This window comes from Eublepharis macularius, chromosome 10, assembly GCF_028583425.1.
Source record: "Eublepharis macularius isolate TG4126 chromosome 10, MPM_Emac_v1.0, whole genome shotgun sequence".
NCBI lineage: Eukaryota > Metazoa > Chordata > Lepidosauria > Squamata > Eublepharidae > Eublepharis > Eublepharis macularius.
Window position 1 is genome coordinate 55041940 of NC_072799.1, and position 26420 is coordinate 55068359.

The 26420-nt window shown below is 47.9% G+C and overlaps 1 protein-coding gene across 2 annotated transcripts in view; it reads left to right on the forward strand.

Annotated features, from left to right (window-relative positions):
- Window positions 1–26420, forward strand: part of ARHGAP10 (Rho GTPase activating protein 10) — a 204992-nt gene that overhangs the window by 154071 nt on the left and 24501 nt on the right. For both annotated transcript variants that reach the window (XR_008597748.1, XM_054990139.1), the window contains exons 21-22: window positions 13963–14097; window positions 15129–15220. Coding sequence is in view for 1 of the 2 variants with exons in the window: in XM_054990139.1 (XP_054846114.1) it covers window positions 13963–14097; window positions 15129–15220 (227 nt within the window). In the remaining variant the exon portion in view is untranslated. The remainder of the gene's footprint in view (window positions 1–13962; window positions 14098–15128; window positions 15221–26420) is intronic.

Here is a 26420-nt window from a genome sequence, read left to right on the forward strand (position 1 = left end):
CTACTTATGTGGTGTAGTGGAATTTGTTACTGTAATTCCTGTAGCCCAATATATGGGGCTTTTTGTATCTCACACTCAAATGCATAACACTTACCATGACTTCTACCAGGAATCTATGTCAAGGCACTACATGCTAGGGATGATGTGGGCTCTAAATCCATATAAATAAATTAACACACTAGTGTTACCAGAACTGCTCTTTATTATAATGGGGAATTAGCTATAGCAGTCTGTAACTTTAATATTAAGCGCGGATCATAACCTATGTTTACGGAGGTCCCGATCCCAGACACTCTAGTGAAAAAGAGGCAGACAAGGAGTAAGGTCCAAACACGTGTATTGAGTGTAGCGTAAGCCTAGCTTGCACAATCATACAAAGAACATACAAGGTCTAAGAAATATAGCGTAGGAAATACAGAGACGTTCGCATTAGCGGGTTCCCAACGATGATAAGGGAAATACTCACAATCCTGGAGCGAAGCAGAGACACGGCAGCGAGGGTGGCCCAATGCCAGCACTGGGACCACAGATGGACAGCAAGGAGGTCTGGATAGGGAATGGCCGAGGCACCGAGTGGTCTGGGAGACCAGCTTAAATACCCCAAAACGTACCCTGGGGCTGGTGCTGTACTTGGTGGTTCTCACAGATTAAAACAAAGGGTCTAATGGGCTACTGAATGGCTTAGATGGGCCACTTTAGTAATCTGATTGTGATAAGTGACACCTCAGGAAGAGGGGACAAAAGAGGGAGGGGGAAATCCAAGTGGGCTGAAAGGATGTTCCAGCGGACAGGGCTTGTCCTGATGTCATCAGCTTCTGGAATGCGGAGGTTTCTTTGAGATGCATTCTCTAAGTGCTTGGGATGGTCAGCACTTAGCTCTTCTCCGGGGCGGCTCCTAAGATATGCAGAGCGGGGCGAGGGGCTCTCGCTGCGGACGTGGTGTGCCCGCTTCGCCGAAATGGCTTCTCAAAGCAGTCTTCTTCCCAGGGTCTTCTTGCTGCCTGAGAACATGGATGCCGGCTGGGCATAGCTGGGGCTGGATAGCAGGCTGCCCGGTAGCGAGGGCAAGCTCGGCGACCGGCTCGCGGGAGGCTCCAGGCGGGAACTGACCAGGGAGTGCCTAGCCAGGCTCGCTGGAGGTTTCCCCGGCAGGCGCCCGGCTGCTAGCAGCGGCTTGGGCCCATATGAGGCAGGCTTCCATGGAGGCAGGGGAACAACACTTAAAACACAGTCCAAAGCAGGGAACAGGCCCGGTCCGTGGCAGATGGCAATGCAGGCACGGGGCACACTTGTAACATAGTCCAAACACACACTGGAGATCCAGATACAGGTTAGGGCAGGGTTGCCCAGAAAGAGAGTCCTTTGTGTAGTTAACCAAACATGGAGTCAGTAAACTACACAGTCTATTGCAGCAGCAAGATAATTGACACGCAGGCAGGAAACTGACAAGTGTATCAGAACACACACGTGCAAAGCAGTCTTTGTGCAGCAGTGAAACAGTAATGCAGGAAACTTTAACACAGTTCATGGCAGGCCTTAAAGCAGGGGAGGGGGCCTACTTGGCAACAATTCCCCCCCTCGGAGACCCCGTGGCGTCAGGCGCGCGGGTCTCCGAACTTGACTTCAAAGGCGAGGTGGTCGGCAATGTCCGGTGGTCGAGCTTCTAGCGAAGAAGGAGTGGGAAGGGAAGGAGGGGGAGGCGTCACTCAAAAATTTAGTTTGGAGAACCACCTAACCGAATAAGTGCAATTTAGATCAGCCAATGGGCTGCAGGTCTCTGGGTTCACACCAGGGGGTGTGCTAAGTGCAATTGTCAGAATAAATAGTAATAATTCATAGCAATAGTAATTCATAGTAATAGGCAGCAATGATCAATTCATGCATATAAATAGCAATAATTCATAATTGTGTACATTGATTAATTCATGATTGAAGGTAATTCATACGGAATTCATGATGGGTTAAAAGCACTAAAAACCAGGAGCAATTGATATACATGGATCAATTCATGGATAGTTAAAATCATAAATAGATACATAGGATTAAAAGCAGGGACAATTAAAAGCAATTCATACAGGGTAAAGTGAAATGTGCAAGCATGGCATAATTCATCAAGGGTAGAGTAATTCATAAATGGCTAAAATCATAAATACATATATGTGATTAAAAGCAATAGTTCATGAAGTCAAAAGCAGCAAGAATAAAAGCAAGTGCGTGGAAACAATTCATGAGGGGTAGGCGGCGGAAGGGCTCATGGGGGCAGAAAAATACACTCTGCAATTAAAAACCAAATCAATATGGCTGGATTAAAATCAAATTCATAGACTAGAACTGCCTCGGCGGAGGGAGTTGGGTTAAGAAGGCAATTCAAAAGGTTAAAATCAAATTCATCGGGATAAAGTTCATGGGCGCACTTGCAGTAGATAGAGGGAGGGACTAGTTCGGGGCTAAATTCATGGGAGTTAAAATTCATAAAAGCAATGGAAAGAAATTCATAAAACCATAGAGTAACAAAGATCACAGACGGCTCGGTCCGCAGTACAGCTGCTGGACAGGGTTGCATATTTACAGGAACAAGCAAACTTAGTTCATGTGCTCCAAAACACACTTCCACCCCCCCTTGCTGTCTGCGTCAATCCGCAGAGCAGGGTCGGCAGGCGGCGAGAAGGGCTTCAGACACACAGTTCTAGTCCTCATGGAGGTGGCGCTGCTGGCGGTCGTTAGGAGACGGGCCGTGGGCTGGGAGGCAGAGTAATACGTCCCCCCCTAGTCCACAAGAGGGCCTCGGAGCGGTATCCGGCAGCAAAGCGTCCATGGGGCCGGTTCAGGATCCGTACACATAGTAAAATACAAGCATAGTTCATAACAACGCAAGCAACTAAACAAGGGTTAAAGGAGGGCGCCAAGAATAACCATTAGGGCAAGAGTAGGTCTGGATTGTAATGGTCCAGACGGTAGGACAGTTGGAGTTGCTGGAGCTGTCGGCGGCTCCAACAGCCCAAATAAAGCAGTGAGGCGCATAACAAAACTTGGAAGGCCAAAATAACGATGATTGGGTGCAAAGCCAAATTGTAAATTCCAGTGGCAGTGGGGCTCCAGCCAAAGAGGGTTTCCCACCACGAGTGCTCACCGGTGGCCTTAATCCGCTGGCCAAGATCCAAAATCTCCTTTCCGTTGTGGGACACAACCAAAGCAGTGGTGTCCCCGTCCCTCTGGATGCTCTGGAGGGTGCGGTGGAGCTGCGGGTGGGTCAGGAGCTCGTGGATTAATTCCAGACCGATGCCAAGGGGAATGGGCTTCACATAACGATAGATGGAGGGTGCCACCAGGATCTCTTCTTGGGTCCAGACCGGTACCGTGTAGGTGAAGTCGCAGGCTGCCACCGAAGACAGGTTGCAAAAGCAGCGATTGACTCCCGGGATCACGGGCTTGATCTGGAACGAATTCAGGATCACAAAGTCGCAGGCCGTTCGCACGCAGGCACATCCTTTCCCAATGTAGACGACAGCGGAGCTGTTCTCCCGGACGACCTCGAAGGGGCACTCGTTGAGGGCGTCGACTTGCGGGGCTACACAGGGGTGATGTGGTGCAAAGGCTTGGTCCTGGCAAATGAAGCCGGTCTGGTCTCGATGCTGGCACCCTTGGAGGCTGACGAGCTGCCATCCGGTCGGGGTGAAGCGGGCCCAATGGTCGGGGTGGCGGGCGTAGAGGACTTCGGTATCGCTGACTTGGAGTCCCAGAGGCACGACTGGATACACATGGAATGACTCGTGCGCACTGGCCGTTAATAAAAATAATTTAAGCTCCTGGGTGGTCGGTGAGAATGAGGAATTTACAAGAGACCACCAGGATTCAAGCTCCAGTTCTATGGGTGACAATTTGGGCATAATCAATCTTTTAATTTCCAGGGGCAAGTGCCCGTCCGTGGCTTGCCGAATTAGCCCCATGGCCACAGCCTGATTTAATTGTTGGGCTTGCATACATGCCATGGCTATTGACATGTTGCGTTCCAAAGACTGTGTTCCTTTGAGTAGCAGAGAAAAATCTCTTTCAATTTGACTCTCCCAGTTAACTAAAATGGAGCTGATCTCGTGTTGCCCATTTGAAATGGAATTTAGGGACTGCACCACCGGTTTACCTAAGTCGGAGATGCTAGTCGTAACATGGGCAAACTTATTAGCGAGAGTCTCAATATTGACCGAATCCATGATTGCTAAGCCTCCGGCTGCAGGAGCAGTCCAGTCGGCAATGCTTCGTCTGGCACGCGAGAGAGAGGGGGAGGGATCGATCCACAGTTGTAGCCATGCATTCCAACCCTTGCTACCGGCCTCCAGATAGGGAGCGCACTGCGGCAGCCTCTGGGTTACATTTAGCTCAGCTAAGTCGATGCGGATCTCTTTTAAAGACATTTGCGGGCGGACTAGAACTCTCTCTCGAATGTCAGTTTTCAAAACATGGGAGCCCACTATATGCGTGCCGCCTTGGCTTAATCGTTCATTGCTAACAATCAAAGGGTCAATTTGGATGGTGTGGGTCTCCTGGGTCTGGATCAGCAGGGAGTAATTGCCTGGTTCGTGAGTCAAATTTACAAAGAGCAGCCCAAGCCGGTGAAATTTCTCTACTAGGGGCTTAGTTTGGCATTCGGGCGTCTGTTGAACCAGTATCCAATCAGGTGGGCCGTGTTTGGCTAGGTCTTCTTCTTTTACAATCCAGGTCAGGTTCTCCCAGCGTTCTATAGCAAAGGAGAGAACTGCGCCTGAAGGGGGCGTGATAGTGACAGATGCAGACTCAGTGGCAGTGGTGCCTAGTAGGATGGTCATTCTAAAGGGATCTCCTGCCTTCCATACTGCGGCCGACACTAAAATAACTTCACAGTATGGTCCGAGAGCCTCAGTGACAAATGGCGAGGTTTCGAAATTGGCAGGGGTGGTATATTTGTCTACCACCGGGACTGCGGTGGGGGCTGGCCTTATGCGGGGGAGAAACATACATGGGATCGGAGCCAGTGGTGACACTGTGTCAGTAGTTGAATAGCATACTAATTCTTGGGACATGGTTTTCACTCCCACACATAAAATAACAAGCTCTGGGGGTCGGATCCACTGCTCTTCACAACTGCGGAAGTTAGTGCGATCCGTGGGGGTGGTCATATTAACCTGCTGCACAACCTTGCAGACCATCATTTCATTCCTTGCTAGGGTATTGATACATCTCCAGTGGGGGTAGGGCATTAATTTGGACGGGCGTCCCTCTATTAGGGTGCCTGCCAGCACGAGCAAACACAGAGTAGCCAGGTGCCTCATCTCCTGGCCTTCCTTTTTCCTTTTGTAGTGACAATATCCTGGGGAGACCTGCGGATATAAGTACAGGTTCCCTGAGTTTGTTGCAGCAAAATAAATGAAGTAAAGCGGGGAAAAAAGGAGGGTGTTTTTCTGCCAGCACAGTATGTTAAGCGGGGTTCGAACGAGAAGTCCCAGGGGCACTAAGCGAGCCTTCCAGCTTGTTGCTCTGGGGAACTCCTGTGCGGGGGCTTCTTCCTAAAGCATGTATATTTCAGAGGGGAACGTCTTTACGTCGAGCAAGGGTCGGCTGTGCGTTAGGCGGGATTATGCAAACTCGCCCCAGGGGTCCCTGGGTGCCTAGGCTATGTGGCCTTCAGGTGCCCCTGGCTCGGTGGCGGGCTGCTTTTATTTTGCGGGCTGAGAGCTATCGGTCCGGCTCGGCCTGGCCTTGCCGTTTTTAAAAGGAAAAAAAACTAGAGAGCGGCTTCCATTAACTATAAGGGTTGCTGCAGACGGGGGCCCTCGCTTTAATTTTCAAAAATGGGCTTTCGTCATATGTTTGCAGGACAACCAATTTTTGGAGGGACTCCCTCGGGAGGCCCCGTTTTCTGGTTTAAAAAAAGGTACACCGGGCAAAAAGGAAAAATATGCTGAGCAAAAGAAAAATGCACTGAGCAAAAAGAAAAATATAAGGAGCAAGAAGCATACGGGTGTGGGGTGCTTTTAGGTTGCCCTTACTTGGGGTGCCTGGCATGGCTTCATTAAAACTTCAATATGTCTCCCCCCCTTCTTTTCCCTTATACGGTACGGGCAAGGGAAAAGATTACGTGGGGCGAGCGGCTGCTGGCGGAAAGGGCCGAAGTGGAGCCGAAGGTGCTCGGCAGCGTTTATCGAAAAGCGGCGGAGGCGGCCGAGATCTGCCGGCGCCACTGGGTCTGGGTTATTCGGGGGTCATCTTGGCGCAGGGGATCCTGGCTATGTAAATGAGGCACGCTGCCCCTTGTGCGTGGCGAACGCACCTCAATAACATATTCCAGGGGTAACATATTTACAAAATACTGGCGGGTCTTTTACCTTTGCACTAAAGCGTACTGGCTGGTGGCGCCGTATAGCAACTCACCATGACGAATATGAACATTAGTAAAAGAGGGATGTTGGGCTGTCTGGGGGTCCTTTTCCAGGGGAGGCACGGCCCTCAAAGCCAAAGCCGACCATCATGCGAAAGCGTGGGTCTGGCAGGTGAGACCCCGAATCTACGTAGATGCGGGATCTTCACCAGCACGGCGGGTGAAATGTTTTCAAATACAGAGATCACCTTTATTGGTGTGTCTCCAATATTGGAAATGCATTCACTCTTGGGCTAAAGCCTCTCCAAACACTTTCACACACAGCAAATCTCTTTTGCCTGTGCAATTTTTTCCCGAACATGCGGCTGACAATCCAATTAAGAATCACTTTCGGTGGTGGTCCTATTTGGCTTTGATTGCCGTGTTTCCCCCTAGGGTCCCAACTGTGGGGCCCGCCTAATGAAGTTAAAGAATAGAACCGAAAAGAAATAGCAAAAACACTAAATGATTATAGGAAGCTAAGTTGGCCTTTTACATCTAAATTCAAAAGGGAATTGGGCTTCAGGTTCACACACACATAAAGTTAAGACTGCACAACGAAAAGGGACGGGGGCTGCAGGGACTTGAACTCAAGTCTCCTTAAGGTGGTTTTTCCACTCCTGGTTCCAATCCCTTCCAAATTCTGACAGGGAACCAGTGATCACATTTATTTGGGCTTACTTCAGCCTGGGAGAGGACAAGAGGAAGAACTGGGAGGAGGTCAGAATCCTGGTCTGGCCAGTTTTTCCATTTCAATGAGGGGTGGGGGTGTAGTGCTGAGTGGGAACAGTTTGTTTTAGACGCTGCTAGCAACTGGGATTCTTTCTGGAGTCTGCTCAGTTGCATTATTACATTCCTGACTGCACTTACTGCTGGAGGCTCTACCTTTTCATTAAGTTTTGGGCTTGAGCCTTTTAAAACGTGGAAACAGATACACAAATGTCTCTGAATTAGCTCAAGCACTACTAAACCACACAGGCACAACATAAGGTTTTCTTCAGGGGTGTTAGTCAGGGAAGGCTGAGAGAAAGCTATTTGGTGCGTAGTTGCAAGCGCTGGATTCTCAAAGCAATTTAATTCTTTTAAAGGAACTGCATTTTTACTTTTGTTTACCTGTTCTTCAGGATCATTGCAAGAGGGCACAGTCACGGTGGGCTGTGTATAGCTTGGCTGGGGGCAGTCTATGGGAGCCAAGACAATTTCTTGGGGAATGACTTTTAAACTCTGCACATGCTCAGAGGCTAAAGTGAATTCTGGCTTCTTGGGCATGGAGGCTGAGGCAGAAATTGGAGGCAAAGGTGACTGACTACTCATTTCACTGCCTTTGGCGGGGCGGGGTGCTGATTCAATCACTGATTGTTCCTCTAAGGTCTTTAATCTGGCCTCAGTGAGTCTCTGGGATTCCAGGAGATTTTGCATCAGGGTTTTTAAAGTGGCAGTTTCATTATTCTGGTTCTCCAGCAAAGTCTGCATGTTAAGGAATTTATTGTGGAGCTGCCCTTTCTCTATTGTGCAAGCATTTAATTTTTCTTTTAATTCCTCATTCTCTTTATTAAGATCATTTATTTTTAAATTCTGTTCCCTGTTTACACTTATGAGCTCCTGAATTTTATTTTGCAGCTCTGCCAGATTTCTTTCAGAGGTGTCTGGCAAAGTTGGTGCTGGGTTCTGGGTGCGAATCACCCTTTGGAATCTTTCCTCCTCTCTTTTAAGTTTCCAGCTATTTTTAGTTCCCGGAGGTCGAAGGCTAGCCTCAACCTTTGGTTTTCTCCCACGGGCAGTTAAGTGGGGAGAATAATGTGTGGCCCCCGGGCATCCCTATTGGAAAAAGGGGTTCCCAGCTGGTGGTGGCTCTCCTATTACTGTAGCCACTGGCTGTGTATGTTGGGGAGGGTCATTCCTAAAGATGTCTAGAAGGGCAGAGAGAAGGACTGAAGTGGGCTGCTGGTGGAAGAGCTCCATGTCTGCCCCATGATCCTTGAGCCGCTTCCAGAGTTCCCAGCGGAGTGAGTCCCTAGCTGGCGGCGGGCCGCCTAGGTCAGAGGGCTCCTCATGGTCCTTTGGCCGCAGTCTCCAGGAGTCAGCCTGACTTGGGGGAGGGTAGACCTGGTGATTGTAGGGGTGAGGTGCCCGAGGGGGCGGGGGTGCTGAGGGCAGCGCAGGTCTACAGGGCTCAGAGGGTCCCTGCGGGGAGGAAGGGTAGTGACTGGGGGTGGGCGCAAAGGTCACTCCTGGACGGGAGTCCCTCTGGCTGCGGCCCCGAGTGAAGCTACCGCTTCTCCCACGCAAGATTCCATCTCTAGGCTCTGAGTACGAGCTATGCCCTTGAGGCCGATATTGGGAGTGGGGACCATGGTTGACATAAGTGACTGTGTTGATGGGCTCACTCTCTTTCCTATGGGAGGCCGGGGACTTTACATGGTGGATCGCTCCGGTCTCCCGCAGCAGGCCAGCAATGCTCCTGATGCGGGATTCCAGCTCTCCCCATGTAATGCTCCCGGGTTCGACTCCTGCTAGGGCTAGGCGAGTGGTGCTGTTGAGTCCATCTATGACTGCCCTCCTGAATTCTAAGTCGTCGAAGTCCGGCATGTCGCTCAAATCTAAATCTACCTCGTCTGCTAGTTCGGCTAGGAGCTGTTTCCTGGCTAAATATGCCTCTGGATCCTCTCCGGGTTTTTGAGACTCTGCAATATACAGGGCTTTTAAACTCTTGGTGGGCCACAGGAAGGCGCACAATTCCTTCATGGCACCATACTGACTGCGGGTGGCTAGTCTCCTGTTAGAAATGTATGCATTAAGAGAGGTGACTATTTCGGGGCTGGCACAATGGCGGGCCAGCTGAGCTACATCGGAGCCACTGGCGGAGGGCTGGGACATGGTCACGTGTGCAAACCATTGTATAGCTGAGTCTCGGTTCAGGGGTCCCATTCGATCCGCTATGGCTTGGAGCTCATCGGGCCTCCAATTGCGGGTCTCTTTAACTATTCGGTCTGTCTTCCTGCCATCCTCGTCTGTGGAGACAATTTCTTTGGTAGCTATCGGATGGAGGGGCTGTGGGGCGTCCGCAGGCTGGGGCGAAGGGGGTGACCAGCTATCGGTACTACCTTCGGGGAGGGCCAAGAGGGCTGCGGGATGCACGGCTGAGATTACGGCCTGCTGCATTCCCAGGTGCTGCTTTAGGGCCTCTAGCTCCCTCTTACAAGCGGAGTGGTCCGCTGCGGCTATCTTTGCGACTTTCTGCTCTGCCATGAACTGGGCAGCATGGGTTAATTTTGCAATCTTCTCCTGTCCTTCAATTATTGCGTGCTCAGCCATATCGGCATGAGCGGCGGCTACTTCAGCCTTGTGCTGGGCGTCTTGGAGGGCAGTGGTTAGTCCCTGCTTCTCCAGCATGAAGTTAACGCGTTCGGAACGCCACTCGGCTGCTTTTTCCTCATGTTCCTTCTTTTCTCTCCTTAGCTTTTCTATCTCCTGTTCCTGTTCTTCCTGAGCTATCTGTAGCTTATTAATTAGGGACACGCTGTCCTGTAGGGCGGTGAAAAGTGCCCAAGCTCCGTATCTATCTTTCTTACTGGACCTAGGTTTCTCCTTCTCACAGAAATCCTGGAAGGCACTTCTGACTATCTGGAGCGGGTCGGGTCCCTTGAAGGAACCGGCTTCCCAGGGGCAATCTCCCTTCTTCACTAGCCACTTCTCCAGGCGGGGCACGGTGGGGGCTGCCCGGTACATTTTATTTCGTTTAAGGCTGATCTCGGGGAGGTTAAAGAGTGGATCAGCGACACCAGGGGTGGGGCGATTAAAGCTGCTCAAGGGTTTTAACAACTTCTTCCTCTCTATGTCCCTTTTGGGAGGTTTATCCTTCCCTCAGGTCCTCAAGGGTTTTTACCAGGGGGTTTTAAGGTTCTACTTTTAGGTTCACAAGGGTATTTTTAAGGGTCCTACACTCGGTTCTTCTCCACCGGGGGAGAAGGAGAAATTCCTATTCCCGTTTCAAGCTTGCCTACAAGCCACGGGACCAGGAAAAGTTTACTGGCTCAGAGGGTGCTCTCAAGCTCTCTAAGCCCAAGAACAAAAACGCTCAGTGCTTCCAAGCCTCTGCTCAGAAGCTAAAGCTCAGGGGTCTCTCAAGCCTATACTCGGAAACCAAAAAGTGTTCCCAAGCCTCTGCTCGGAAACTGCAATTAGGGGGGTCCCCCAAGCCTCTGCTCAGAAAACCAAAAAGCGTTCCCAAGCCTCTGCTTGGAAACTACAACTAAGGGGGTCTCCCAAGCCTATGCTCAGGCAACCAGAAATGCTCCCAAGCCTCTGCTCAGAAACTGAAGTGCTTCCAAGCCTCTGCTCAGAAGCTACAAATGCTCCCAAGCCTCTGCTCGGAAGCCAAAATGCTCTCAAGCTCTCTGCCCAAGAACTGTACTCAAAAGTGTCCCCAGGCCTCGTGCTCAGAGACAAACGGTTAAACTGTCTCCAAGCCTCGACCAAAAGACTAAATGTGCTCAAGGACTGCCTCTGCAAGTCCCCAAGCAAAAGTGCCCAGGAGTAAAGCTTACTGTACTCCCAAGCGAGGTGCGCTCAAGAGTTCTAACAACTCCCAAGCAAAAGTGTGCCCAAGAGTCCCACTGACTCCCAAGCGAGGTGCGCCCACGAGTCTGACTTAAAACTCGCAAGCGGAAAGGCGCCCAAGAGTCTAACTTAAAACTCTCAAGCACGGTGCGGCCGGCTGCCGCGGGGCTTCAGGAACCTGGCTTTAGATTCCCAAAGCTGAACTGACTGAACAAATGGACTATCGATCCCTTCACGTTTCCTCCGGAGCGGGGATTGAAGCCTAAGTGCTGGCAGGAACGGGGTTTGGACGGACTTAGGAGAGACTGGGGAGGGCAGAAGAGAATTTTATATGTGCTGCTTCAGGAAGTATATATATGCGTATATATCTAGAGCCTACTTCTGGGATCCCACCCACATAGACGCGTTTAGGCGGCCCGGAAGGTGGCCAGGAACTTCACCAGTTCAGAGGTCCTCACCCACAGTACACCGGTTATAACGGCTGGAGGGCCTCGCGGTGCACCACAAAAGGCAAGTAGTCCAAAGCTGGCTGAAGGAGGAAATGGGGAAAAAGCCAACCCACAAGATAGAAATGCTCGCTAGAGCCACACACAATCACACTTTTAATTCCCTGAGCTAAATTGCGCTCTTTACACTGAGGTCTGGAAAATTTTCCTCTAAGTCAGTTCGCTGAAGACACGCGTGTCGACTCACGTGTATTCACACGAACTGGGTTATGCCCGCATTCTCCACCAGTAAACTGTTACCAGAACTGCTCTTTATTATAATGGGGAATTAGCTATAGCAGTCTGTAACTTTAATATTAAGCGCGGATCATAACCTATGTTTACGGAGGTCCCGATCCCAGACACTCTAGTGAAAAAGAGGCAGACAAGGAGTAAGGTCCAAACACGTGTATTGAGTGTAGCGTAAGCCTAGCTTGCACAATCATACAAAGAACATACAAGGTCTAAGAAATATAGCGTAGGAAATACAGAGACGTTCGCATTAGCGGGTTCCCAACGATGATAAGGGAAATACTCACAATCCTGGAGCGAAGCAGAGACACGGCAGCGAGGGTGGCCCAATGCCAGCACTGGGACCACAGATGGACAGCAAGGAGGTCTGGATAGGGAATGGCCGAGGCACCGAGTGGTCTGGGAGACCAGCTTAAATACCCCAAAACGTACCCTGGGGCTGGTGCTGTACTTGGTGGTTCTCACAGATTAAAACAAAGGGTCTAATGGGCTACTGAATGGCTTAGATGGGCCACTTTAGTAATCTGATTGTGATAAGTGACACCTCAGGAAGAGGGGACAAAAGAGGGAGGGGGAAATCCAAGTGGGCTGAAAGGATGTTCCAGCGGACAGGGCTTGTCCTGATGTCATCAGCTTCTGGAATGCGGAGGTTTCTTTGAGATGCATTCTCTAAGTGCTTGGGATGGTCAGCACTTAGCTCTTCTCCGGGGCGGCTCCTAAGATATGCAGAGCGGGGCGAGGGGCTCTCGCTGCGGACGTGGTGTGCCCGCTTCGCCGAAATGGCTTCTCAAAGCAGTCTTCTTCCCAGGGTCTTCTTGCTGCCTGAGAACATGGATGCCGGCTGGGCATAGCTGGGGCTGGATAGCAGGCTGCCCGGTAGCGAGGGCAAGCTCGGCGACCGGCTCGCGGGAGGCTCCAGGCGGGAACTGACCAGGGAGCGCCTAGCCAGGCTCGCTGGAGGTTTCCCCGGCAGGCGCCCGGCTGCTAGCAGCGGCTTGGGCCCATATGAGGCAGGCTTCCATGGAGGCAGGGGAACAACACTTAAAACACAGTCCAAAGCAGGGAACAGGCCCGGTCCGTGGCAGATGGCAATGCAGGCACGGGGCACACTTGTAACATAGTCCAAACACACACTGGAGATCCAGATACAGGTTAGGGCAGGGTTGCCCAGAAAGAGAGTCCTTTGTGTAGTTAACCAAACATGGAGTCAGTAAACTACACAGTCTATTGCAGCAGCAAGATAATTGACACGCAGGCAGGAAACTGACAAGTGTATCAGAACACACACGTGCAAAGCAGTCTTTGTGCAGCAGTGAAACAGTAATGCAGGAAACTTTAACACAGTTCATGGCAGGCCTTAAAGCAGGGGAGGGGGCCTACTTGGCAACACTAGGTAAAACAACATGCCATGATAAGAACCTCTGTTCACTTCAGGCCAGAGTGTAGGAAGGTATATTCTCCCTCAGCAGGTAGAGTATCCTGTGACTCACGGGTAAATCTACACACAAGGTCCCAGGTTCAGTCCCCATTATCTCTGGTTAAAAAGGATCAGGTAGGAGGTGATGTGAGTGATTTCAGCCTGAGGCCTTGGAGAGCTGCTGTCAGTCAGAGGAGGCAATCCTGGCCTTGATAAACTAATGGTCTGATTCCATATAAGTCAGCTTCACTCCTCCACTTAACATTTGTCCCTGCCACAGCATTGTTCTGCAGATTTTTCAAAGCAAGAAAAGGATCTCTCTAAAAAATCAAAATCCAGTGTAGGACAGACATATTTATCCATTACTCTCAGGAGGGATGTTAACTGCAGTTCCTGACAATGTAACAGTCTGTAAACCCTTGTTAGGCAAGCTATTAGCAATTGTTTGATGTTCTCAGGCTTTCATTAAAGCATACTAGCTGCCAACTAACCCTCTTCTGTATAAACGTCAGCATTTAGCTCAGCCTCCTCATGGTGCTACAAGAGCACGGCATGGCTCATATTTAGCAATAAAGCTAGCTCAGTAAAGGGTGAAATCATATTTACCTACATTATACAAAGCAAGAATGTTCCTTTTTATTAGAAGGGTTGCTATGAATACAGCCTTTTGTAGAGGGATGGCAGCATATTTAAAAGGTGTATTATGAGGGCAGAAAATGCATGATAGCTGGCAAATAATTTAATCAACTTTAGTGATCTTGAAACTGAAGCTGACTACTCATAAAAGGTCCAGATTGAATGATACTTACTGACTTGGAGGTACTAAATACTATTTTTTTCCTGAAAATATTGTCTTTCAGCCCCAGCCAGACACATTCATCAATGGTTTCCTGGATGAACGTGCAGTCAATTGCAGCTCCTACCTCAGTGACACCAAAACCACCATCTTTCTCTTTCCCCTCCCCTGCCAGAGAAAGTGACAGACCGGCTGGAGGGTAATGCTTTTTTCATTCCCATTTCTCTTGTGCTCTAAAAAATTCCCCCCTTGTAAATCATATACAGAATGTAGGCAGTGTGCAAATAAGAGTGATTCTTTTAATGTTAAGTACAGTATCTTACTTCAAAATAATAAACTTGCCGCTTAAGATACAAGTAGAATGTTTGTTTTTGGATAGAGGGGAGAGGCTTAGAGTGATACAAGAGAAAGTGCCCAATATATAGTGTCCAGCTATAGCGTGGACTGTTTCTTTGTGAGCCCTGAATACAGTGAGGCTCTGTGGATGGAATTGGATCTGTGCTTGCTTACTTTAGACAGAAATCTACACATTTAATGACATAATTGAGTCATATTACTGAAGACAAATGCCTCACGCTGTGTGACTGCATCATACATGTCTCCTTATGGAGCAACAACCAGAGTGCAGTGGCCAAAGCTGTATTTTTCATCAGGTTGTTCTTTTCTTACCTTACCCCTCACCACCACCCTAAATTCACTTCAGAATACAAAGTCACTCTATTTGCAGTTGCATGAGAAAAAAATGAATCCAACAGTTTCCCATTTCACTAGTTAAATTACTTTCTCTTAAGATGTCAAATGCCAGTTTTGTTTTGGTGGTTTTGAATTATTAAAGTGCAAATTGAAACAGAGCTGCCTGAACCCAAGATGTTAATGCCTATTTAGATTATTTAGGGAGGGTTTTATTTGAATGTTGCTACAATTGGCAGAAAACATTCCCCTGAAGATGGGCTATGCTGTCCCAAGTATGTAAGGATTTTTGATGACTTTAGATTAATATCTTTTAGCACTCCTAAAGTTTTATCTACACTAAGTACAAATTATCTCATTCAGTATTCTGCTTTTATCAAGCATTTGATCTAATAGACAGATGATGCTTGGGGGAAGTAGTTGTCTTTGTTGGCCCAACTACTCTTTTAAATTAAGTTGGGTTATTTTCCTGAATAGACAGTGTGGAGACTACAAAAAATCAGCCCCTAATGAGAGTCTTCAACTTTGATGGTTTTGCAGTGCTGTCAGCAGAAAAGCAAGAGCAGTATATCCATGTGAGGCAGAGCACAGCTCGGAATTGTCTTTTCAGATTGGGGCAGTTTTTGAAGATGGTAAGTATTAAGAAAGATAACGATTTTAAAGTTTAAAAAAAATCAAAGTGCCATTTTGAAATAACCCACAGGTGTTTGTGCTTGTTCAGAATGAGATAGATACCTGTAAAATAGATCATTGAGTTTGATTCATGAAGGTATTGTTAAATTCTGAAAAAATAATATATTTTCTTGCATACTTCTCCCTCTTCATCATGGTATTACAGTAATATAACATTCATGATGTAAATCCATAAAGTAGCCTTTTAAATTTGCCGGTTTTCTTTCCATAACATGACCCTCAGTAGGTATTTCTTTGGAGCGAAGCAGAACTACATATAAAATGCATGGGAGTGCATAAAGACCTTGTTAGTATAGTTGACAGTCATCAGCATTAAAATATCTAATTCTCAATCTGGCTAAATCTGAGGATACATAAATCCACAGATAGGAGTCATGAAAAGACAAGACAGACATTTCTGCATACCTGAAATTGCCCCCATTTTGCATAAAAATCTGAAATCTTAAAAACAGGAGTAGGACCCCCCCCCAAATGATAAAAGGAGTCCCTGTAGCTTTAAGAAATAGCTGTCATCACTGGCTGTTGCTAGGTAATCACCACAACAGTTTCCCCAACCTTTCAGGCTTGGTTTCTGTCAGTAAAATGACAACAACAACATTCAATTTATATACTGTCCTTCAGGACAACTGAATGCCTATGAGCTGTTTACAAAATATGTTGTTATTATCCCCACAACAATCATCCAGTGAGGTGTGTGGGGCTAAGAGAGCTCTAAGAGAGCTGTGACTGACCCAAAGTCACCCAGCTGGCTTCAAGTGGAGGAGTGGGGATTCAAACCCGGTTTTCCAGATTAGAGTCCTGCTACTCTTAACCACTACACCAAACTGTTGGGAGGGGAAGAGGGCCTTTTCCAGGGTAGTTTTGGTCTTGGAGGGAGGACTCCTTGAAGCCAGACCTGGCAGCAGTCACCAGGCAACATGATACCATCCAACTTGCATGACTCACTCAGGCCTGACTGCTTGTGAATGTTCACAAGCTTTTATGGGGGCACCCCATAAAATCCATTGTTGTTAGTTGTTCAGGGTAGGACCTTGAATTCTCATTCTTCTGTGAAAACTCACTAGTTGACCTTGTGCCAGTTACACATTCTCAGTCTAAACCACTTCACAGACAGGGGCAGATTAACCATTAAGAGCACCAAGCCTCCTCCCGCAAGACCAATGACCCCCCCCCACATGCCATAGCTAGGCCAGCCCTGTGATAGAAGGGCTGAGCTAGGCTTCCCTGAGCCCCATGCTAGGGTGGTGGGGTATGCAGCACCTGGTTCAGCCTGCCTACCATCGCATGAGGCAAGTCAAAGCTTGAGTCCTGTGTGAGGTGAGGCAAGGGAAGGTGTGGGGTCTGGCTCAGCCTACATGAGGCAGAGGTGGTGTTGCCGAGCTTTCCTGAGCACTGACTAAGGTTAGGTGGCACAAGGTAAGGCAGGTGAGGTTGAGACCAACATCCCTGAGGCAGGGGATGTGGCTGCAGCCTTCTTGAACCCTACATTAGATGAAAGGTGGCACCTTGCTTAATCCAACCTGCCTGAACCCCATGGGAGATAAGGTAAAGGTGGTAGCTGGCTCAGCCTACACAAGCCCTGTGGGAGGTGAGGTTAGGGAAGCAGCAGGGCCTAGCTCTGTCTGGGGGAGGTAGTGCCTGGCCTGCCTGAGACCCTCATGAGGTAAGGCAGAGGAGGCAGTGACAGGCCAGCCCAAGGCAAAGTGAGGTAAGGGATATGGCAGCGCTTTGCTCTGCCCACCCAAGTCCTGCATGAAGTGAGGCAGGGGAGATGCCAAGACCTGTTGTGGTCAGCCAGTTGATTAGGCAGGTTTATTCTTCCTCCCTTCCATCCTTTTGGGAGGCCAGGTCATGCTCCGGCAGACTTCCTCTTCCTATCCCTTTTCTTTGAGGCAGTGTAGCTAGGGTGGGCTGGAGGAGGGCCCCCTTTCCAGGGGTTTTCACTCCCAGTCGATCCTTGCTCCGGGGGTTTTGTGAGGGAAAAAAATGGAAGAGAGGAGAATGATGTAAGGTGGATTGGGTCACCGTTGTGATGAAAAGTGGGGTATAAATGAAGTAAATAATATAACTGAAGATCTGGGATAGATAAAAGGTAGGTGGGCTGGTGGGTGGGGAGGCAAGAAGGAAACAGGGAAAGGCTACCTGGAGGAGGGAAAGAGGAAATAGTGGAGGGAAGGGGAACCTGGGGAAAATGAGGTGCTGCTCGCAAATACTTGCAGGTTCCCCACTGGGCTCAGCTCCATGCTAATGAGTCATACTTTTCCAGGGTAGAGTTTGCCAAGGGTAGGGAAGGAGGAAAAATTGAAGATGAGGATGGTGGGAAATAAAGGTAGGTTGGCTACTGGGTGGCAAGGAGGCAGGAGAAGGGGAGAGGCTATGAGAGATTTCAGGGAAAAGAAAGAGGAAGTAGTGAGGGAGGAATGAGATCCCTTCTGCAAGTGGATTTGTGGATCCTTGTGGATTTCAGCTTGTTTTTCACTGTATTTAAAGGTAAAATACGGATAGATGCTTATAGAAGGAATTTGATCACTGATAGAAGCAGAATTTGGAATTGCTCATGTCACGCACTATTCATTTCCCAATACTTGATACAAAATTACAATACCCTATCACTTTGTCCTATGGAAATGGAACGTATTTCCAGACAACCTTAACTGCATGCAAGAGCTCATAAGACTCTGGCGGATGACCTACAATAGCAGTGGATTTAACAGCTTTCAGATAATCCAAAAATTGTATTGTCGAAGGCTTTCACGGCCGGAGAACGATGGTTGTTGGGGGTTTTCCGGGCTGTATTGCCGTGGTCTTGGCATTGTAGTTCCTGACGTTTCGCCAGCAGCTGTGGCTGGCATCTTCAGAGGTGTAGCACCAAAAGACAGAGATCTCTCAGTGGACACTGAGAGATCTCTGTCTTTTGGTGCTACACCTCTGAAGATGCCAGCCACAGCTGCTGGCGAAACGTCAGGAACTACAATGCCAAGACCACGGCAATACAGCCCGGAAAACCCCCAACAACCATAATCCAAAAATTATAACTCCAAACGGCCTTGTTTGTTATGCTTATCTCGTAGAACTATATACATATTTACAGGAGCAACAGTAACAGTAGTAGAAAATATGTAACTTTGCAAAACAGAAAGCTCTGGCTTGTTACTAGTCTTTTCCTCTCTTCACCTAGGCTGAATCCACACACCCACGGAGCGTCCTAGCGTTGCGCTAAATGTTCGCTAAACACCCGGAAGTGTAGCGTCTTTCTAGCGCCATTTCTGAATCACGCTAGAAAGATGCTACACTTCTGGGTGTTTAGCAAACATTTAGCGCAACGCTAGGATGCTCCGTGGGTGTGTGGATTCAGCCCTACGGTAGGTATAAACCCTTTAATCCCTTTCTCCTAGATGCTCCTCCCAGAGAAGAAGTTGGGCCACACACTTTCTTCTCTGTATGAGTAGCCAGTGAGTCAGCCCCTTAGCTATAGAAATCCAAATTTCTAAAGACAAGATTATCTTAAAAGTCTCTGTACACATAGGGACGCTCAAGTGAAAGATGGTACATTTGTTCTCCCATTGTGGCCACACATGCACTGCTAGGGAGACAGAGTACACTTGAATATAAGACCACGCAGAAAGTAAATCACTTGAGCGTCTCCATTTAAGATGTCTTGAGTAGAGAGACTCTAAGTGGATACCTGTTGAGAGAAAAAAGGACATAAGGCAGACGACAATTGATTTTTATCAATATATCTAATTTTCAACATAGTCCTATCTGTAGATACTCAAATCTGGATACTGAAGCCGCGAACAGACAAGACAGATCTTTCTACAAACTTGAGAAAAGCCTTGGGTTGGCAAAGAAACCTGAAATCTTAAAAAAAAAAAATCATTTGGGGGTTAAAACCTTTCAAAGTCGTAGAATCAGCACCTGTAGCTTTAAGGGAAAAAATGCCCTCAGTGGTAGTTGCTAGGCAGCCACAACTGTATTGCCAGCCTTGGTTTCTATCAGTAAATGGCAGAGGGAGGAAATGAGCCCCGCTGCAAGTCCTTACAGGTCCCCCACTTGTTTATATGTATTTTTTGAATTAGTGGCCTAATATATAAAAATAAATAAAATAAAAATGAGTGGAACAATATAAAAGATGGACATAAATCAACACTTCACTGGGTCGTTGGAGATTCTTGAAGGATTCCGACCATCTTGGAGTCGGTGTGTTCGGAGTCGAAGACGTTGGATCCGAAAAGCTCTGTCAAAGACTCTACGTCTCCAGATCCAAAGCGACGCAAACGAGAGAGTTGTTCAGAGCAGACTGACTTGCCTGCCAAGAAGGCAAAAAAGAAGTCGAAACGGACACATTCAGCCTCTGTGCAGACTGAGGAGGCCTGGGATAAACCCAAAACACCTTCCCCCCAGATGAGGTCTCCCCATTACTCCTCAGATGGTGAGAGGTCCAAGGAAGCCCTTGGTTTGAGGATTGGACCCGACCATATGAAGAAGTTTTACCATTTGAGTACTCTTATCAGGGGACTGGCAGGTATGGATCCGAGTACGACAGATCACGAATCCATGCCTCGACCTCTCTACGGGAGGATTGGGAGATACCTAGGAGTGACTACTCATGTTATGGATCCCCGGCCCATGAGCAGCCTTATCAATACTCAGAGACCGGGTGCGATCAAAGCCCTAGCCCTCCATCCAATCCTTTTCCTGATGAAATTATCATTGGTTCAGGCAGAATTTCTCCAAATGAGGACTTTCGCCTTCATACGGAGCAGATGCTCAGAATGGCTCGCTCTTTGGAGATTGAGGTTGCTGCAGTTGATCCTAAGCCAAAGGATAAAATCCTCCGTTACATCTATTCCGGCAACCCATCTAATGTTGCCTTCCCTATTATAGAGGGTCTAGCAGAGATGATTTCTTTGATATGCGAGAAACCATCTTCCATTCATGCCACCTCCCGTAAGCTGGAGGCACTTTATAAAACCCGTGATGATGTCTGCACTTACCTGTTTTCTCATCCTCCACCGTCGTCTTTAGTTACCAAGGAGATGCAGATGCACCAGAGACAGGAATCTCAGGTTGTGCCTACCGACAAGGAGAGTAGAAAACTGGACTCCTTGGGCAAAAAATTTTACTCTTCTTTATCCCTCATATTGAAGATAGCTAATTACTCATCCATCTTGGGGGCTTACCAGATCTTCCTCTGGAACCAGATTGCAGTTTTCCTGGATAAACTCCCTGATGACCAGAGAGTGTTAGCCAAGGTAATTATGGATGAAGCCTTGCGACTCTCCAGGCAGGAAATCAATGCTGGCCGAAATTCCTTGGAGACTGCATCTAGGGCCATCCTCGGTGGTACTCCGCAGGCACGTGTGGCTACGCACTACAGCTCTACCACCTGAAACGAGAAATAGGGTGGAGGACTTACCTTTTGAGGGACAGACCTTATTTTCGTCCAAAACCGACGAGTATCTCAAAAACGCAAGGATCGCTTAACAGCTCGGTCCTACGGAGTCACCCATTACAAACAACCTTTCTCCAACTGACTGCCTTACCGGCAGTTCCAGTACTATCAGGGCAGGCAGCAGAGATATCAGCCGTATCCTGCACATGGCGCTCATAGACAGCACCAGCAACATCAGTCTGGTCCTTACCAATGGCGCAGGCCATACCATCGCCAGCGTCAGAACCAGCAGAGCCCGATTGTTAAGGAGTCTACTAACCAACCCAAGCAGTTCTGACTAGAAATCGAGCAATCTGTAGTTTTTGGTGACAGATTGGCTGCTTTTGCTATATCCTGGGCTGAAATTCAAGTTGATAGTTGGGTCCTGAATGTTGTAAAGTTTGGTTATAAAGTTGAATTTGAAGTTTATCCACGTCTGTCTCTCCCTGATTGTTTGCTATATACCCCATCTCAGAAACTGCACTCTGCAGTGGCAGCCTTAGAGTCTAAAGGAGCAGTTCGGGAGGTACCACAAGGTGAATCCCCATTGGGATTTTATTCTAGAATGTTCATGGTGGATAAGAAGGACAGCGGTGTCCACCCCATACTAGACCTGAGGGGTCTGAATAAATTTGTACAGGTTAGGAAGTTTCGAATGCTTACATTAACCACGGTCCCGCAGTTAATGCCTGATAACATGTGGTTTGCTGTCCTGGACCTCGGGGATGCATATTTTCACATCTCTATCCACCCAGCATACAGAAAATTGCTTAGATTTTTCTGTAATGGGCGAATTTTTCAGTACCAGGTATTGCCCTTTGGGTTGTCCACTGCTCCCAGGGTCTTCACTAAATGCATGGCCCCAGTAGTAGCCTTCCTGAGGAGACAAGAATGTTCCATCTATCCTTATTTAGATGACTGGCTCTTGTCAGCACCATCTTCCGATGTGTTATTGGAGCAAATACACAAGGTGGTAACCTTATGTACTAAACTAGGTCTCCTTGTGAATTTTCAAAAGTCTTTGCTCATTCCTTCTCAAAGAGCTCAGTTTATTGGCATGGTGTTGGATGGGGTACTGAATAAGGGGTTTCTACCTGCAGACCGTGCCCTGCGGATTAAGCGTATAGTGGGTTTCTTTTCTAGCTGTTGCTTCTAATCGGTGGCGGCCATTCAGAAACTCTTGGGTTTCATGGCATCTGCTACAGCGGTGACCCCTATGGCTAGACTACATATGCGGGCCCTTCAATTGTGGTTTTTATCAGTCCATGACTTCCAGTCTGGTCGCCAGGATCAGAAGTACTCCATCCCACGCAGGATTATTTGTACTTTGGGTTGGTGGTTGTCTGATAGCAATCTTCTTAAGGGAGTTAGTTTTGGTGCTATTCAGCATCAAGTTACCATTTCCACGGCCACCAGTTCGTTGGGATGGGGGCCCCAGTGTGGCTCCCTAAGGGCTCACGGAGTCTAGTCTGACCAGGATCGAGAACTTCACATTAACCTTTTGGAGCTCAAGGCTGTGCATTATGCCCTTATCGCTTTTGCGGATACCGTGCAACACAAGACGGTTCAAATATTGACAGACAATTGCACGGCCATGTTCTGCCTGAACAAACAAGGGGGCACCACTTCTCAGGCCCTTTGCAACAAAGCAGTTCTGATCTGGGAATGGGCATTGAGCAGAGGCGTTTTTCTGCAGGCAGTACACATCCCAGGCAAATCCAATGTTGTCGCAGACAAGCTGAGTCGATTAGCCTCCAAGAATTACGAGTGGACAATCTCAGATCCACACTTGCATGAGATATTCCTGCGGTGGGGCTTCCCAGAGGTGGACCTTTTTGCATCAGAGAGCAACAAGAAGGCCCCTCAATTTTGCTCCAGGGGCAGCCTGGGGCGTTTTTCCCTAGGGGACGCATTTCAGATCAGGTGGACAGGATGCCTATTTTACGCATTCCCTCCCATTTCCGCTGATTGCCAGAACTATCAGCAAGATCCAACGAGACAGAGCGCGAATTATTTTGGTGACTCCATTCTGGCCCCAGCAACCCTGGTTCCATCTGGTGATGCAGCTGTCACGAGGGTGTTCTTTTCAATTCAAACAGGAACCAGGTCTTCTGTCAGACAGGGGGATCCTATATCACGATCTACCCAGACTGAGATTGACAGCATGGCTTGTGGGTCACTAGGCCTCTCTACTAGGGTAGCGGAGGTATTGACTAATGCTAGAAGGGATAATACCCGCAAGTCTTATTCAGCTAAATGGAAACGTTTTGAGACTTGGGCAATTTCCAAGGGGTTCAATTCTCTGTCCCGATGGGTTGCTATGACTGTTAAGACTTGTTATTCACAGGCTGACGTACCTTGCCCTTTTGAAATTAGAGCACATTCCAGTAGAGCACAGGTGTCTTCTGCTGCGTTCCTGAGGGGGATCCTGCTGCATGGTATTTGCAAGGCTGCGACTTGGGCCTCTTCAGAGACATTTGTTAAGCATTATGCCATGGAGACGCTGGAGAGAAGAGAGGCAGCAGTGGGTCAAGCATTAAGGAACACACCCGCCTCCAGGGTAAGTGGCTTGTGAGTCTCCCATGTGGGACTGCACAGAAGACGGACAATGAAAACAGGGCTGCGCTTACCGTAACTTCTGTTCATTGACGTCTTCTGTGCAGGCACACAAACCCTCCCTCCTGCCCCGCTGTGTTCCTCTTTTCCTATTGGAGGGTTGGCGGCACAGGAGAAACTGTGGGAAGGGGGGTGCCGCTGCCGGATGTGGCTTTCGGCGGGAAAACCCACGCATACGCATTCGGCGGATGGGCACCCCATAGTGGACGTTTATACTAGAAAAAAATATCCAGTCAGCAGGCCTGCGCGTGCACAGTCCCATGTGTGCCTGCACAGAAGACGTCAATGAACAGAAGTTACGGTAAGCGCAACCCTGTTTTCATAGAAGAATTGGGTCATGAGAAGCAAGTGATAAGATGAAGGGAAAATATTGAAAGGCAAGAAAAGAGCATGCAGGGTAGGTGGGTGAGTGGCTCAGTTGGCAGAACATCTTCTTATCTTGTAGAATCCCCAGCATCTCTACTTAAAGGGATCAAATGGTAAGTGATGTCAAAGATCTCCACCTGAGATCCTGGAGAGCCACTGCCAGCAAGAATAGATAATACTGATTTCAACACACACATGATTTAAAACATTCATCCAGGTACTGATCCCTGGTTTCATTTCTGAAGTAGCATGTGTTGGCTCTTTCTTATAGACAGATGCATGCCCCCTACATATACATGTGTTCGCTGTAATTTGTGCACATGGCTAGTATAAGGTAGCTTTATGTGTTCAAGGAAAGGGAATGAGGTTGAGCCAGAAGACAGTCATAAGAATGTTGAGGACGAGAAGGGGCCTTTTAAAACACCAATTAAGGTGCCACAATGAACAGAGAAGTCAGCATGAAAGGGAAGGAGGTTAAATGTAGAAGTCTGGGGAAAGCAGAGCATAGTGCAATGAGGAAGGCGCTAGAGAACCAAATTATGGGCTGAGGAGTGTGGCTGAAACCAAGAGGCACTGTAAATATCAAGGCAGCTGCAGGCAGCCAGAAATTGGTAACACAGTTCTGCAAACAACAGAAATGTCTGTTGGTGTTTATTCCAAATTCAGCCCCAGAAGGGCTGTGCCTCAGGAGTTTTAAGCACCACACTTTGCAGAATTTGAAATCTATTGTAGCCAGAAGCACTCAGTGTCCCTCTAGTTCTGCCCTCAGCCACCACTCAGATGCCAAGAGAAGTCTGTGTTAACAGATAGCGGAATCCTCATTGATTGCCGTTATGACCCAGAATGCCCTTGTTCGAAGTTCTCACATAAATAACATCCATTCACCTTCCTTCTGCTGAAGAAAAACGGGGATTCCTTGTTCATGTCTGACCTTTAATGCAGAGCAATTAGAGGAGGATAGGAGCTCATTAGCTCACGTCTGTAATCATGTTTTGATGTGGTCCTGTGGTAAATATCAGAAACGTTTATGCTGGAGACACCATGTGGTATCATACTTAGAGCATTAAGCTCAGGTCAAGGAGATCCAGAATCAAATCTGTGCCCAGTCCTGGGGCTCACTGGATGATATTGAGTTGATCTCTTTCTCCCTGTCTCTGTTCATTGACTGCTGCTTCTGGGTAACTGGCGAGCAGGTGTGTTGCGTGGGGTGAGGTGGGGTGGGGGAAATGATGCAGGGCTGCTGTTTCTGTTCTTTGCAACTTCTCACCTCACAGGAAGAATCCCTCCCAATTTTCCTAGAAGCAATAGTTTGATATAGAGCTCTTAGGGAGACTTGCTGCTAGAAATGGCACTATGCCTACCTGACTGTGGTAGCTGAAAAGAGGTAGCTGCTTTGCTTTCTGTTTGCTTTCGTTCTTGAAGGTTTCATGGAGCCATGTGAACTAGAGACTCAGTGTTGCTCTTGGGCCTGAGAGGCTGGGATTTTAATCCTCACTCTACCATGAAGCTTGCTGGTGACCTTTGGCCTAGCCACTACTTCACGTGATTGTTATTACATGGATAAATGAGGAGAGGAGCCTTATGTATGTTGCTCTGAGCTCATTGGAGGAAGGGTGGGATAAAAATGTGATAGTTGGTGCTGAAGGAGCTTCCACTGTGCTGCTAATTTCCCAGGAAACACCCTTGAGCCACACCCTTCCTGAATTGTCTAGGCACCTTCGCTTAAAAATCGCCCTTAGTGGTGAGTCTGAAATCATCTCTTGGGGAGCTGTATGACAAAGTCAGATAAAGAACCTGAACATTCCAAAAATACATATTGTTTTATCACACAAAATCCCAGAAAAGTGTTACAAATTTTTAAACATGCCAAGGCAAGTAAAGAACCCAGACCAGAACTTTTTTTCTGCACAAATACCAAAACCCAAAAATAACAGAGGGAGGGGAAAGTATCGTTTTATGCATGTATCACACCTGTTGTTCAAAAGCACAGGGACATACTTCACCGAACAATACTGCCCGAGATTTTATTTCTCTTGGTGCAGCTGCTGAAAAAAATACTGGGAGGGAAGAGGAGAACACCTGGCTTGCATTTTCACCATTAAAAAACATGCTTGATATAGGTGTTTCCTGTCAAAAGTTCCCTTACAGGCAGAGTGTGTCTGAGTCAAATGTGATAAAAGAGGAATTAGCTAAATGTTTAGTCTCTTCAAAGCCTCCTCTAAAAGCATATTTAATTTACTGTAAGGGTGGGGCTTTCAGCAGGCCTGTGAAGAAATCCTTCTAGTAAAATCCATGCTCAGTTGAAATGCATAGCTCACTATACAGGAATTCAGCAGAACGTCTTCAGGCATGTCATGCCTCGCGTCATCTTTCCTCTAGAGGGGAAAGAAAAATGTAGTAAATTTCCTCCTTTTTCTGATGAAACCATCTTAGCCCCTATTAAAAAGATATCCTAGCAGTATGGGAGCAGCTGCTTCCGAGTTTGCTTCTACATCAGGTCACAAGAAAATCTTCATGCTTATGTTTAAGCAGTCCACTTGGCTCTGACCCATACTCACAATGCCTGTTTGGATGAGTTGGCCATTGCAGATGTCATTCAAACAATGTAAGGTGGTCAAGCTATCTATGCCAAAATTGTATACCTTAGCAGTGTGGGAACAGCCATCTAATAGGTTTTCTTGAATAGCAGAGTCACTTTCTAGAGGATCTGCTCTGCTGCACTT